The sequence below is a fragment of the Podarcis bocagei genome (assembly GCF_964188305.1).
Source record: "Podarcis bocagei genome assembly, chromosome: 7".
In the NCBI taxonomy this organism is placed as follows: domain Eukaryota; kingdom Metazoa; phylum Chordata; class Lepidosauria; order Squamata; family Lacertidae; genus Podarcis; species Podarcis bocagei.
In genome coordinates this window covers 24,724,442-24,740,154 of record NC_138132.1, presented here as the reverse complement: position 1 = coordinate 24,740,154, position 15,713 = coordinate 24,724,442, and the positions used below count along the sequence as shown (strand labels likewise).

Sequence of the window (15,713 nt, the reverse complement as noted above, 5' to 3'; positions counted from 1 at the left end):
TCTTTCAGAAAATAAACTATGCTGCACAACTTTGCACTTTATTCCAGAGTAGTGTAGATTTGATGCTGGGAGAATATGTGGGTCAGGAAAGGAAATGATAATCATAATCAACAACAACAAAAGAGAAAGAAAACCACACAACGTATTTTTATTTTTTTAAAAAAGCTTTTTAGGGGTAATATTTTCACCATTTGGAAATGACATCCACCAGCTAGACTGCTGACTGGGAGTGGCCGCCGAGACCATAGAACACCAGTTCTGAAAGAGCTACGTTGGCTCCCAGTATGTTTCCGAGCATAATTCAAAGTGTTGGTGCTGACCCTTAAAGCCCCAAACGGCCTCGGCCCAGTATATCTGAAGGAGCGTCTCCACCCCTTACCACCTCTTTTTCTATCTTGGACTGCAGTTCCCTCCTTGCATTGTTTATTCTGTTATCACCGAGTTGAGCCCACACCTGCAGAGGGCAGGTACAATAGGAAAAAATAGGAAGATACCCTCTTGTGGTACTGATCGGAAACAACTTAAAGAAACCAGAGGGCTATTTACAGTGGATGAGGTTCTGAAATATATACCAGTATATATCCTAAAACAGGCATGTCCAAAGCCCGTTTTGGGGGCCTAGTCCAGCCCGTTGGTCAGTTTAATCTGGCCCCTGTGGTAGCTCAAGAACTTCAATCCTAAAAAAAGCCCAACAACTCTGGGGTAAAATTGTAAAAAAAAGCTGTGGTCGGCTCTTCGGTCGGCCCTCACACAGGTTCACTTCATCAAATCTGGCCCTCTTTGAAAAACGTTTGGACACCCCTGTCCTAATATATACATTTTTGCCTAATAGAAATGTTTTTGCAAGCATAATGCTGGTTTGCAATCTGGATCCAGACCTGATCTGGAAATCTGATTTTTTTACACACAAGCATTGGGAAGCCAAAACAGCTGTAACTTTGTTTTTTCACCCATATGTATGACATTTGGAAACATGGTAACCTCTCAAGAGGGGATTAGCCTTGACAACTTTCAGATAGCTCCGGGGATTATTGTGCTAGCCACTTATAAAGTTTGGTTTAAAGTACAGAGGGGGTGGAGGTGGGGAAAGAGAGAAAAATAGGGGGGATATGCAAAGGCAGAGAGGGAGAGAGAGAAAGAAAGAGAACAACTGCACTATTTGGTTCATGAACTTGAGGTTCCCCACAACCGTAACTGCTCTTGGTAAACAGAGTCATATGGTGTGCCTTTGGTGTGCATGTGTGTTCCCTTTTAAATATTTACTTTGAGCTCCCCCTCCCTACCGTATTTCAAAATTAAAGATCTAAAATTTCTGGATACATCTTAATTGCAGGTGTAAAAGGACCCCTGACCATTAGGCCCAGTCGTGACCGACTCTGGGGTTGCGGCGCTCATCTTGCTTTATTGGCCGAGGGAGCCGGTGTTTGTCTGCAGACAGCATCTGGGTCATGTGGCCAGCATGACCAAGCCGCTTCTGGCGAACCAGAGCAGCGCACGGAAACGTGGTTTATCTTCCCGCCGGAGTGGTACCTATTTATCTACTTGCACTTTGACGTGCTTTCAAACTGCTAGGTTGGCAGGAGCAGGGACCAAGCAACGGGAGCTCACCCCATCGCAGGGATTCGAACCGCCAACCTTCTGATCAGCAAGTCCTAGGCTCTGTGGTTTAACCCACAGCACCACTCGCGTCCTTAATTGCACACATGGACACTAACAGGCCCTGCAGCGCACAGCCTGTAATTTCACACCCTGCTGTTGTAGAGGCGTAGTTGGAACCTTTGAATGTGTGTTGTTTGGTGACAGTCTTGTTCTAGAGAACCACAATGTTGCTTCTCAGGGTCAGGCTCCAGGGTTTGGGCAGCAGTGCAGAGGGGGGTGGGATGCTCAGCAAGATGCCCCTAGTGAGCTATCCTGTAATGGGAATTGGGGTTGCTTGTGCGTAAACTGCAAACTGCTCCAAGCTGGTTGTATAGCTAAACCTTTCCCTGGCTTGACAGCCCTTACAACGCGACTGTTTAAGTCACTGGCAGAATCCGTCAGTGGGCATTTCCTAAACTTCTTCCAACATAAAAATTCCTTGACTCCAAGTCTCCTCCTAGATTCTCTGCGCGGAAGCTTTCTGCGCAGCGTGGGCGTGTCAAGCGGAGGTCCTGTGCTCTCTCCGCTGATTTCACTGGAAGAGTCTCGGAGCCTCCCCTCCGCAGTACTCTCAGCCTCCCCTTTCTCCCTGGTGTCCCCTGGATTTCCTTCCCCAGCGGAAGCTCTCTCTCTCTCTCCTTGCTAGTTCCCTCCCCTGCATCATTGGAGAGTCTTACCTCTCCTCTTGCCTCTGATGGCAGTTCCCTGACATATCCCATTCCACAAGCCTGTCAAATCTTCACTGCTTCCACCAGATCACTGCTGCTACTCACTGCTTGGTGGCTTGAGAAGGTTGTGAGCAAGAGTTGGCAGGTGAGCAGTGATGCATGGTGCTAGTGAGTTGCAACTAAATGTTGGGGCCTCAGGAGCTACCTGGGAATACTGGCCCCCAGGGCTGGCCCTGCTTCTTGCATTTCCACTAGTACAAGGAGTGTAGATAATACTGATGCAGATAAGTGATGTCAGGTCACTCAAAATGTGGCCCAGACCTGGAAAGAGAGACCAGAGAAGCCCATGGAACAAGTCCAAGTCAGAACAGGCATTTTGAATCAATGTGTTTTATTCACATCTTCAGAGCAATGCACAGATGAGGGGGAAATAGCAAACATTTCAAGGCCTTAAAAAAAGGAAAGATTTAAAATAGTGAAATAATTCTGAACACTGAAAATCAAAATCCCACCAAGAGCTTCCCTGCTTTTGCATGCATGTCTAATTCAAGTAATAGACTGTTTCAAAAATAAACTTGCTCATCATCACATGATGGAGAGAATGTCAAAAACTTTAAAGCTTTCTCTGGCATAAATCCCTTACCAAGGCATGGAAGCAGCACGCAAGAAGTCTCACAGCCAAACTCGCTTATCCCCTGGGCTGAATATTTTTCTTCCTCACTTGTAATGTTTCGGCTATCACTGTCACTGAGCGCTTCTGTGCGGCTTCTGGTATGATTCATTACCCTGAGCTGAAATCTACTACTGTCGGATTACGAGGATGATAGTTTGTGATGGCATGGAAATTTTTTAACTACAATTTCCTGCTGAGAGGGGAAAAGGGTGGTGGTGATAAAGGAAGAAACCAAGTTTGGTTTTCTAAAACAAAGCTAGAATGGCAGAACATGACACATCAGTTACATAAATATTTAGAATTGAGACCTTCTGTCCTTGCTTTGCTAGTTCATGAAGAGCAATCCTTAAACCGTGTCACTTACGGAGTGACAGGTATCATAGTGAATGCATAGGGATTAATAAAAATCGCTGTTCTTTAAGACAAAGATCCAGTCTGACTGAAATGAAATTAAAACCTTTGAAATAAGAAGCAGCAGCAGCTTTTATCAAAAAGCTCTTTCAGGTCTCCCGACGTCTTCAAATGAGTTTTAAAAGTAGAGACATGCAATCTAAATATACACTTCCAGAGTACTTCCTTGCTGACAAGAAACCACCTTAGCATTTATATACGATTAATAGCTTGTAGGGAATGAAACCTTAATTCAGATGGTTGACAAAAAGAAAAAGATAAAAAGGAGAGGGAACCCTGGCTGATATGAGGACAGTGCCATCACTTCCTATCTCCTTGTGTGGCCATTGGGCTTAAGAATAATGTGGCAACTTATTCTCCGTGTTGTGTCTCCTGGGAGAAGATTTCTTCTATGCTATGCCAGAAGTGCATTGGCAGGACAGCTCCAGCCTAGAGGAATTATAGGCAAGATGTGGGTAAATTGAATTCTATACAGAAATGAGAAGAGCAACAACTAAATAACAGATTAAAACGTCTGACTTTGCAAAACTATGGCTAACAGCAGAGTAGAACAAAATCTTCTGGTTTATTCTCGCTTGGCTTTTCTTTTCATCTGCTGCTCACCATCCTGTCTTGTGATTTGTTCTTCATAAAAGGGTTCATGTTTTCTCCTACCCTACCTGTCTAAGAGCCCCCCAACAATTCAGTTCCCTTCCTGTTTGGTGAAATCTTATACCTAGATTCTGGCTGCTGCATTCATCCCTCTTTAAAGATGTTGACGCCTTGATATTTGTTTTCTGTATAAGCTCGGTATATACTAGCTTTGGTGTGTGCTGACTGGAAAGCACACCCTTTTGCCAAAGAACCTGGATTTGGTTTTTGTGCCACGTGGTTGCACTGCTGCAATGACCACAGAAGTGAGACAGGAAGCATTCCTCAACCTAAAGCCCCCTTTTGGTGGATAAATTAGCACTTCGCTCCTGAGCCCTACTAAAATAAACAAACCTTCCTCACATCTATGCAGAGAAGTAACTTGCAGAACCTTGCTGAATCTTCTCAGTCATGGATATCAAGGGCTGTTTTCCTCTTGCATGACAAACACAGGAGTGCTCCATCTGACCACTGGGAGCGGCTAGGCAGTCCTCACATTTTTTCATTAATTGATACTTCCATGCTACATTTCCAATTGCATGAGGGATCCATGGGAGTGTTCCTGCGCTTAGAAACTACAAGGTGTACACAGTTGCCCTGAGAGTCAGTTCAAGAACAAGAAAATAAAAAAGCAAGAAGCCTGTTTCCATGTTTCTTGCTCACCAGTTAGACTGAGTGCTTCCCTCAAAAGTTCTGCTTGCATTTAACCAATATCCTGAACTGTTTTACTGCATGAATGTGCAACTTGCAGTTATAATTTGCATATATGTGGCCTTAATTTTGCCCTGCTAAAGGTGCCCATTGTTTCTTCACATCTGCCAGAAGTATACATAGAAAAAACTAAGATGAAAATGTCCTTTGGAAAATATACTCTCTTATAAAATAAGATTATGTATTTTTAAAAATGCCTCTCTTACCCAGCACCATAAAAGTTATGTGGAATATCTCTTTTACAGCAACAGTCATGTGGCATCCTGTCTTCTGTTGTCTCTCTCAAGTATTAATAGAGATTCTCTCTATCACACTCTTTCAATGATAGCTCTTCTACGTAGAAGGCTTAAACTCCTTAGCTTCTTATACAAAAATAGAAAGCTATGAGACATATTGCCTCTGCAGATTTATTAAATACTGTTCAGACTCAGCAGCCTGGATTGTGGACTATTTACAAGTCTTATGTCATCTTGACTTTAGGAAGGTTACAGAGACTCTTAAATAGTTGGGAGATCAAAAGTGGAGAGATGTATGTGAAGTGGATGTAACGGAAAGCTTGACACCATTCTTCACAGAAATGTCACACATTTGCTTATAAGGTAAGTTAAAAGGAGAGAAAGACATACCACCACTGACCAACAGGAAGAGCATCCTTTGCCAGCTCACATTCTTCATGTCAATGATGTAAGACACTAACAACAGAGCAGTATCCTTGCTATGCTATACAGAAGTTCCCTTTTACTCCCTCAAGTTTAAACAGTTATCAACCCTAAAAATGGCTTGATATTAAATAAACAGAAGGCTTGGCTTGCTTTAGATGAGACACTAGTCCAAGGAATTCTATTGTCTGCTAAACACCAGGGCAGCGAATGAGGGGTAACTTTGATGTGCATGCGAGAGAGAGAGAGAGAGAGAGAGAGAGAGAGAGAGAGAGAGAGAGGAGTTATATGAGAGCGTTCATAAGCTCTTCCACATCTGAAGGGAGGAACATTAGAGCATGTGCCCTTCCCAAGTTATACTGTATTTTGATGGGGCAGGGGTTGAAGAAGTGAGAATGACTGCCTACATTACCAATATTATTGTACAGTGTGGGCTGCTAATTAGGGGACAGAAGCAGAAATATGGACTACATGGCCATTACCTGCTGCAGGTGTAAAGGCAATGTCTCCATAAACTGAGCTCATTTTCAGAATCTGCCTTCCCCAGTGAAGATCTGTGTCAAATTGCTCTCTTTTAATATTCTTTTGGCACCTTGCATTGCCCCCCCCCGCCCTGCTTATTTTTTCATCTACCCATATGGTCCTGTGCATTTCAGCAAAAGCTCCCAGAGATTGGTCTGCTGCACAGCAAAGCATGCAGATAGCATTCTAAAGTCTAAGACTACTACTGAACTGAATGGAGGATGCGAGGCAGCAGTCATTAGTAGCTTGTATGTTTGGCTCCTTTGTGCTTAAGTGGTCCACACTAGATACTCCTGTTTATTAACCCGCTGTGCTTTCAAAACAAATGCTTCAGAGTGGGGATTCCAGATTCCTTCCAACAATTCTTGCCTCAGAAAGATCACTACAGAGAGGGATGTGCCATCCCTAAACTTTCCTTGCACTGAACCACAGGGAGATGGAAACATTTAAAACATACTCTAGTAGTTTCGTTATGGCTCTCCAGAGGTTTTCCTACAGTTCAGTTAGGGGAGCCCTCCACCCAAGTGATTGACTTATCTTTTGTTGGAACAATCTCCCAATAGCCTTTATTAGACCTATCTTCATTTCATCTCATAACCTCTGCAATTGCACAGCTTGAAGTGCAGGTATAATAGCTTGATAATCAATGGTATGGAGTCAGACTTCATTCCTGGCACTCCTTACTCCCTGCCAAATCCTGCTAGACCAAAATAATTGCCAGTGCTTGAATAGCTGAAAGAGAATAAAAATTCAAAACTAGTTTGGAAAAAGCACAGGTGTTTGATGAGGATTTCAACAGCAGTGCTTTGAAGAATCTGTATCTTTCCTTGTTCCCTTAAAGCCTATCCCCAAGTTCTGCACACAAAGAAGTCGTCATGGACGTCAGTGATAACTTGGATTCTCTTTTAGGCACTATCAACAGGTTAGTCAGTTTGGCTCCCCACCAATAGCAATACCCGGGATTCCTCTTATAACTGGAGGCATCATCAAGATCTTCACAAAAGATCAATTTAACCATACCCATATTCAATTAGAAAAAACACACAATTAATAATCTCTTCCTAGAAGGGAAGCCACTAAATCCATTCCAAGTGGCAGAAGGAATTGTACTTCTTTGGGATCCTTTCAGCAGGTTCCAGAGTCTGAAATGCAATTAGACCACTGCCTTTCCAAGGTCCCGACCTGCTCAATATTCAGTAACATGGATCTCTGCTGCTGAGTTGTTCTTTGAAGGCCTTTCCCAGCTCTGATCTCCTGGCTCAGACTGGTCCTGGAGGGGCTGCTTCAGTCTTCTTCCGCAGTCTTGAACATGAGGATGGCATTGTATATTTTAAGTGCTGGCCCCAGCTTAATACTCAGAATTTTAACAATGTCTGACTGGTTCAGGAGAAGGAAGGCTTCACCATCGATCTGCTGGTGGGTGGAAAAATAAAAAGAAAGTCAATATTACAGCTGGGACAATCCAGCTTCCATATGCTTAAAATTAACACAGCATGGGAAGGGCACTAAGAACGACATTTGATAGGATAATCAATTACACCCTTGGTAAGCTTTTTCCAAGCAGTATCCTTTAGTGTACTTCAGATCTTTTGCAGGTGGCCGCTTTCTGTAAGGGAGGACAGGGTTATAGACTCTAAGCGCCTGAATAGAAATGGCTACTTTAAAAAGTTCTTGTGGTGGGGAAGTGTCCAAGCATCCTTCACACCATAGGTCTCACATTCAATTCCTGGCATCCCCAGTCAAAAGCAGCTGAAGCAGGAGCTGGGGAAGAACTCTATATATCGGAGACCCGAAAGCAGTTGTTAGTCAAAGCAGACAAGATTGGGCTGGATGCACCAATAGGTCCACCCTGTTTAAGGGAGCTTCATACATTGCTTGGTAAGAACAGAACCAATGTCTGAGAAGCTTTTGTACTTTACAATTCAACAGAGAAATGGTGCTTCATTATATGTATGGTATATGCTGAAACAGTCTCAAGGTCCTTCCCTTACTGCAAGGGGCAGTGAACTATTTTCAGCCTGAGGGCTGCACAATGCTTTCTGGGCAACCTTCCAGGGGTGATATACCAGTGGTGGGCAGGCCAGAGGCTAAAGTGGGCAGAGCAATGAATATGAAATTTACCTCTGTATAGTAGGCTAGCTTTAAACACACTCCTCTATCCTCCATCCAGGCAAGCCAGAAGCATGGGAAGAGACCTTGCATTTGGCCCCCAAGCCCAAGGTTCCCCATCCCTAAATTACTATGCTAACTTTAAGGTGGTTGTACATGGGGTCACCCAAAATTCTCTTTAGAGGTGCCTCACTACACACCCCACTTGGCTGTGTTGCATTGAAGTGACTGGGTGGTATGTCTGTTACTACTCCTAAACAATAACCCCCTTGCTTTCCTGACAGACCATGGTTGGACCTAGCAGGGGAAATAGGAGGGGGAATGGGGGGGGGACTTCTATCCGCATTGAAAAGAAACGAAAAGCAGAGTTCACCTCAAGCTCTGCCAGCATGCAGAAATGGAGAGGGCTGCTTTCTAGTGGAAGAGATAAAATCATCTAATTTTCATGCCCCAGAGCAAGTGGGAGGAACAACCCACATGAGGAAACAATATTTCACAGATGAACAACCCTGTTCCAACCTTAGTACATGTGCTGCTAACGCTCTACATTTGTGATGCTGATTGGTGGTTTCTATGTAGAGTTGATAGGAACGTTATCCATGAGACATACAGCCGTACCTCCTCTTACGTAAACTTCAGGACACGTAAGTGGCAAACCCGGAAGTATATTTCCGGGTTTTTGCCACACATGCTTGTGCAGAAGCGGTCCCTCCGGTAGCAGAAACCTCGGGGATTCGACCAGAGCTCTGGAACGGATCCCGTCCGCAACCAGAAGTACTAGTGTACAGTGGTACCTCAGTTTAAGTACTTAATTCGTTCCGGAGGTCTGTTCTTAACCTGAAACTGTTCTTAACCTGAAGCACCACTTTAGCTAATGGGGCTTCCTGCTGCCGCCGCACCGCCAGAGCCCAATTTCTGTTCTTATCCTGAAGCAAAGTTCTCAACCTGAAGCACTATTTCTGGGTTAGCAGAGTGTGTAACCTGAAGCGTATGTAACCCGAGGTACCACTGTATTATGAATTGTCAGTGGTTGTACAATTGCTTAGGAGTCCAGGGAAATGGTTGCTGCTTTTGCTATATTTGTCTTCTTGTAGTGTTATTTTTAAAAGTCTTCTCTCTCTCTTTTCAAATGCAAACTATGGAATCTTCAATTGTTAAGGCAGAAATGTGATGCGCCTTGTGCATGCAAGTTGAGCTTTCTTTTCTTTTGCAAGATCTCAAAAAGAAGTTTTTGAGCTATTTTTAAGGAAACTCACCAAAATCTACACTTCCGACATGGGTTGCCATACATCAGGATTTTCCTGGACATTTAAATGATTTCTGGCCAGATACTGTTTCCGACAGCCAAATCCCGGATGTATGGCAACTCTACTTGTGAAGGAAAGCTTTGCCCTTTTAGGCAGCAGCTATTGAGGAGCCCGTTCATGTATGGACTGTTTTGTTCCTAAATCACTCCTAGTAAGGAATTGCTGGATCCATTTTCTGGCCAGAATAATAGGCTGACCATTGGAGTGTTAAGTTTACATATTTGTTAAATGATGTAGACAAATGCATAATTTTCAAAGCAGCTTTGTTTGCGGTTTCAGTGGCTAAACTTAGAAGGAGCTTTGTAGACAGGAATGTAGTAGACAGTGGGGGTGATAGGAAGAATACTCAAGACCTGTCGTTTTTCTTCTCCAGTGTGGTTAGTTTTTATCTGCTGTTACTAAATAATGCATGTTTTGTGTGTTTGATGCTATATTTTGAAGGCTATTGCTTACAATAAAACAAATGACTGGTTTGTAATGTTAGAATCATAGAGTTGAAAGGGACCATGAGGGTCATCTGGTGCAACTCCCTGGTAGAGTCTCATGCTCTACCAACTGAGCTATATAAGCCCAGCATGTTGCTAATGTGCTGTTGAAGTGTTGCTCAGGAAGCACAGAGCAGTGACTAGTCTTCCAGCAACGGAAGCACCAGCGTACTTTAACTACCATTGCCCTGGTGGAATGAGGACAGGTTAGATACCCAAAAGAGAATGATTAGAGAGGTACAACAGAATAACAATTCTTTCTTTTAATACACAGACTATGAATAGTTACATTCAAAGACTGCAAATTTAAAGTTGGTAGTGTGCGATTGGGGTTTAGTTGAGCAGGATCGAGTACGAATACATAGTTTAAGTTGCCAGCTCAACTTTCCATCTATATGTGGGAAAGGTGGGAAGATGCAAATGATACTGAGGAAATGAAAAAAAATACCCATTGTAAAAGACTTTGAAGAGTAGCAATGAAAATTCATTATATAAGAGCTTATATAAAACAGTAATATAAAAATAAGTATCCCTACAATCATTGCCGAACACACACAGTGAAATTCTACTGCAGCTCAATATGATGAAGGTCAAGAGCTTAATGCCCCCCAAATGATAGCTTATGCTAATTTATTTAAAGAGGATTAAAGCTTTGAACAGATCGATGAAAAAGTTTTGACTTGCATTTAAAAAGTTGGAAACCAGTAATCAGCTAAATAGGATGCTAATTTAATTGTACAGTACAGCTGGGCATCAAAGGCTTCAGCCCAGGAGTCAGAAAGTTCTCTGTCCACACTATCCTTTGGCAAGTCACTTAATAGTCCACCTCCTTGGTTTCTAGAATTGTGGGCACCATGATTTATGGATGTTGACAAGCTGGAACGCGTACAGAGGAGGGCAACCAAGATGATCAAGCGTATGGAAAGGCCGAAGGAGCTGGGTATGTTTAGCCTGGAAAAGAGGAGACTGAGAGGAGATATGATAGCCATGTTTAAATATCTCAAGGAAGTGGGAACTAGCTTGTTTTCTCCTGCTCTGGAGGGTGGGGCTTGAACCAATGGCTTCAAGTTACAAGAAAGGAGATTCCGACTAAACTTACAGAAAAACTTTCTGACATTAAGAGCAGTTCGACAGTGAAATGGTCTCCCTCAGGGGGTTGTGGACTCTCCTTCCTCTGAGGTTTTTAAGCAGAGGTTGGATGGCCGTCAGTCATGGATTCTTTGGCTGTGATTCCTGCATTGCAGGAGGTTGGACTAGATGACCCCTGGGATCCCTTCCAACTTCACCTAAACATTAGGAAGAACTTCCTGACAGTAAGAGCTGTTCGACAGTGGAATTTGCTGCCAAGGAGTGTGGTGGAGTCTCCTTCTTTGGAGGTCTTTAAGCAGAGGCTTGACAACCATATGTCAGGAGTGCTCTGATGGTGTTTCCTGCTTGGCAGGGGGTTGGACTCGATGGCCCTTGTGGTCTCTTCCAACTCTATGATTCTATGATTCTATGATTCTATGATTCACAATTCTATGATTCTATGAAAATGTGTGTGTTCAGAAACAAAGAATGAATGTTTGATCAAGTTCTATTCATACTGAGAAAACACTGCAAAAAGCTTTTGGATTCTTTCATTCCTTTGAGTTCTAACTACTACCAAGCTATTCAAGTTTCAGAAAGATCTCTTCAGACTGTTGGCCCCCATACGGGCATAATTCTCTGGCTGCAGATCGCTAGCAGCTTTACCCAATCTACTTGGCTACCTTTTTACATAGCTTGCACAATTTGTTCTCACATCAGCTATGGCCATTTAGTAAATAAAAATTAAAATAAAAGCACAACAGCCTACCATCTCTAGAATTATGTACCTAAATATGGTGTGTCTGGGCAGCTCAACTGCTGCTAATGGACTATTAAAGCAGATTTCAGCAATTCTGTCACCAACATCTTTTTCTTAGCCAAAGTCTCGCTGAGAGGATATTTCTTCAATTTGGTTTCATTTCAGCCTGATCAGAAAGCTGTCCACTACATGCCAAATGAGCAGTGCTTTTCTTCTAGAAAGAAAGGTACCAGTACTCACCAACATGCTGTTGGACTCCAGATGCTGTTGGACTCCAACTCCCATTAGTCCCTGCTAGCATGGTTCAGGGATGGTGGGAGATATAGTCCCCCAGCTTTGGAATGGCATAAAGTTAGCTAGCCCTGTTCTATATCACATCTTCCTCCAATGAGTAAGAGAGCAGAATTACGTAGAAAGACCAGAATATGCCAATCTACTTAATTTCCACAATACAAAGCATTTGTGGAATGAGAATTTTCTCAGAACTTGATGTGGCTAACTTTGGTGCATTGTTTTGATTTTTCTTCTTTTCAATATCCCCCTCCAAGTGCCATAAATTATCCAAATGGAACAGATAGCAAGATGACGTAGCCTGCCATTCACATTACATAGACAGCACTGGATTACCTCTTGTCGGAAGAGAGCAGCCTGATCCTTGCAACCAGGAAGACGCTGGACAAATCCAGCCACCTAATGAAGTGTGGGAAATAACAGACAGAATTATTAAAGGGCCGTCCAGCAACCTAATAATAAAAGAAGTCCTGTCTGAAAAAAAAACAACTTTTCATTCATTCGAACAAAATATTGCAAACATTAAGATTTTTCTTTCTTTGTATCTAACCAAGAGATGGTAAAAATTAACTATTACATTATTTCCATTTTTTTAATATAAAAAAACAACACTGGAGTTGATATAAGGTTTGACGTAGATCTGCACAGTAATATAGCACAGACAAGATGTGTAGCAAGCACTAAGGAAAGAGAAGCCTTGAAGGTAGACAAACTTAGGGCCAACTCAATTGTGCATGGGTGCGCACTAGCAAAGCAGCATGCGGTCAAAGAGATGTGCTCCTGGATCCTTTACTTTCTGGCAGAGAATGCCGGGACACATATATTGGACTAGAGATACCTATAGATGCAGATTAGCTGCAACACAAAGAGAAACACCATGAGGATGAGTTTAAAAACAAATAATGAATTTGAAGCAACGAAGCCTTATCAATCCAGGAATAATCAGCCTGCCTTACACATACAGCGGAATGAGGTAGGGTCCTGAGGTAGCTGAATGGACTTAACCACTTCAAGCTGCAGATGAGGGGGCATGGGATTCCATTTTTGAGTGCTCCCCATTGGGGAAAAACCTCCCTGTAGACAATATTTAAAATAATCAAGGGCAAAGCTTTTAACCTAATCCACTCCCAGCTCTGCTAATTTTCTTTCTGAAAGCTTTTCATGGGGGGGGGGCATACAAAAGTGGCAAACCCCCACCACCACCTTTGGTGAGTAACAGTAGAATGTATTCTACCGGCTCATTCTGTTGCATGTGTAGGCCAGGCTATCTTCACAATGGTCTGGGGCCTAAGAGACAGAAGATGGGAGAAGATGGGAGAAAATGGAAGGAGTGTATAAATTTTACTACAACTCTCAACTTGCATAGCTCCCCCCAAAATAAAACATGCTCTGATCCGGCAATTTTTCAGTAACCTCATGTTCCCTGAAGGGATTAACTCTATTATACAGACCTTGAGCTGTTACAGATGTGACATTCCTATCACCAATACCAAAGGACAAATAGTTACAAGGGACACTGTCAGAAACCATTTCCTCCTTTATATACCATAGGTTATCTAACTCCTTGCCTCTCAGCTTGCATAAGAAAAGTATACTGCCGATATGAATATAAATTCCTCTCTTATGTTTCTTTGCATAAGAGCCTTCCTAGTTTATTATGAATATCCTTATGCTGGCATTACAAGAATTAGACCATGGCAGAAAGCAGGTCTCACCCTAAGAGATAGTAAAAACCTGCAACTCCGGCTGATACAGTAATGACAGCAATATGGGATTATTGAGCACAGGAAGCTGCCTTACACCAGGTCAGACTGTTTGTCCAGTAAGAACAGTACAGCTTACTGTGACTAACGAAGACTCTCGAGAGACTCCTGCAGGGGTCTCTCATACCACCTACAACCTGAACATTTTAAACTAGAAATGCCAGGGATTAAATATGGGATGTTCTGCATGCAAGGCATGTGCTCTGCCATTGAGTTACAGCACCTTCTCGAGGGCTGTATCAAAAGTTGCCCCAGCCTTCCTTGTATGAATGGCAACATGCACAAGAGAATAAAGAATGGTCCCAGGAGGAGGCCCATGTAGGGAAAAGAAGGGATAGAGATGAAAAGTTGCTCCTAGCTGGTAGGGAGCAAGATCAGATTAAATTCCAATGGATACTGCTAAGGGTAATTTCCATCATATGCTCCATTAAGGTATGGGGAGGCGAAACCTAGGAATTTGGACATTGTTAAACACATCCCATTGCACTGCAGATGGTGCCACTATTGTAAAAGACCCTCAGTTCACCCAGCAAACGCTTTAAACTGTGTTTGTTTGCAGTAAAAAAAATGCACAAAAGGAAGTAGGATTTGACACTGTCGTTTTGAAATTCTGCAAAGAGGAACCAGCCTTGCTAAGCTTTGGACAGGATTCCCATCCATGTATTAATTTCTTCTGCGGGATTAACTAAAAGGGAGATAAAACTGTCACACATGATACAAAATCACCCTCCCAGCCAGTTACATTTAGAAAACATTTTAAGGAGCATTTGAGAAATAATCAACACTCAAATGATAAGTTCTCACTAGAGGGTAAAGATTATTCAGAACGAGCCTTTCCTTGAGATTTTGCAATGAAGGAGAAACACTCCTACTTCTGCAGCAATTTCCTAAAATTAAATTTAAAATGTCCTCTTTGGTTTCATTAGTATTACTACTAAATGCTGGAGGCCTCCCCTTTTTTTAACAGAGGCTTTGGGTTCCTTGTTCCAATTTTAAGTTCATAAGCAAAGTTCCGTTCCGCCCATGTTACGATGAACACAAGAAGAGACTGGTGGATCAGGCCAACAGCCAATCAAGTCTAGCATCCTGCTTACAGGTTTCCCACCAGATGCCTGTGGGAAACCTGTAAGCAGGATTTGAACACACAGCACTCTGCCCCCTGTAGTTTCCAGCAACTGATATTCAGAAGCACTGCTGCTTCCACTACCACTATGACACATTCAGGATTCAAATACTAATGAGCACAGAACTGCAGCCTTTGCCTCTTACTTGGGAGAAAGCCCCATTGAACCTAGTGAGGCTTTCATCTGAGAAAACATGCATAAGATCAAAATGCAAGTTGGGCAGTTCCCCAATGATTTCACAGTGCTGTTCCTTCTGAGCTTAGAGCATTTGTGATAAGCAAATTAAGTGCCACATACCAATAAATTTCACTTCCTATCCTAGGATGATGATTGGCTAGGGAATGTCTGTGCAGCCAGACCCACTAAGTAGGAGTTCTACAGCCAGGATTTTGAAATTGGAATGAGATGTTCTTCTCCAAAATACAGATAAACTCAAGGATATTTGAGGTGAGGAAAATAAATGAAGCATGATAGCGAGTTTAATATTCTCCCCCTGCAATTACAGAGTTTAACTGGATTAAAGGAGCATGGTGGGCAGAAAGAATATTATCGTTAAGAATTGTTTGATCAGCAATTTTAAAAAGAGCTCAACTATTTTATAGTGTTGTCTCAAGAGCTGTATTCTGAATAGATAGCTTTTCTCCTTCAGAAGTCAAACTAGTCGAGGAGGCTTTAAGTTGGACAAGCAAGTGTCCCCCCCCCCCTCATAACAACACAAGAAACTGCTGGATCAGGCCAATGGCCCTCTCTAGATTAGCATCCTACTCTCAGAGTGGCCAACCAAATGCTTGGGGGAAACCTGCAGGCAGGGTCTGAGCCCAAGAGCACACTTGCCTCCTGTGGCTTCCAGCAACTGCTATTCCGAAACATTACTGCCTTGAACTGTGAAGGCAG

At 42.8% G+C, this 15,713-nt stretch overlaps 1 protein-coding gene across 13 annotated transcripts in view; it reads right to left on the bottom strand.

Annotated features, from left to right (window-relative positions):
- Positions 1-6,794: 6,794 nt before the first annotated feature.
- The window catches only part of LOC308591272 (lethal(3)malignant brain tumor-like protein 4), a 54,674-nt gene continuing 45,755 nt past the window's right edge, over positions 6,795-15,713 (bottom strand). For 6 of the 13 annotated variants that reach the window (XM_081201928.1, XM_081201936.1, XM_081201935.1 and 3 more), the window contains one exon: positions 11,806-12,331. In XM_081201928.1, the coding sequence (XP_081058054.1) occupies positions 12,137-12,331 (195 nt within the window). In that variant the 3' untranslated portion in view covers positions 11,806-12,136. Of the gene's footprint in view, positions 7,326-11,801; positions 12,332-15,713 lie in introns of those variants that run through there. The other 7 variants (XM_081201938.1, XM_081201937.1, XM_081201940.1 and 4 more) reach the window with 5 other exon arrangements.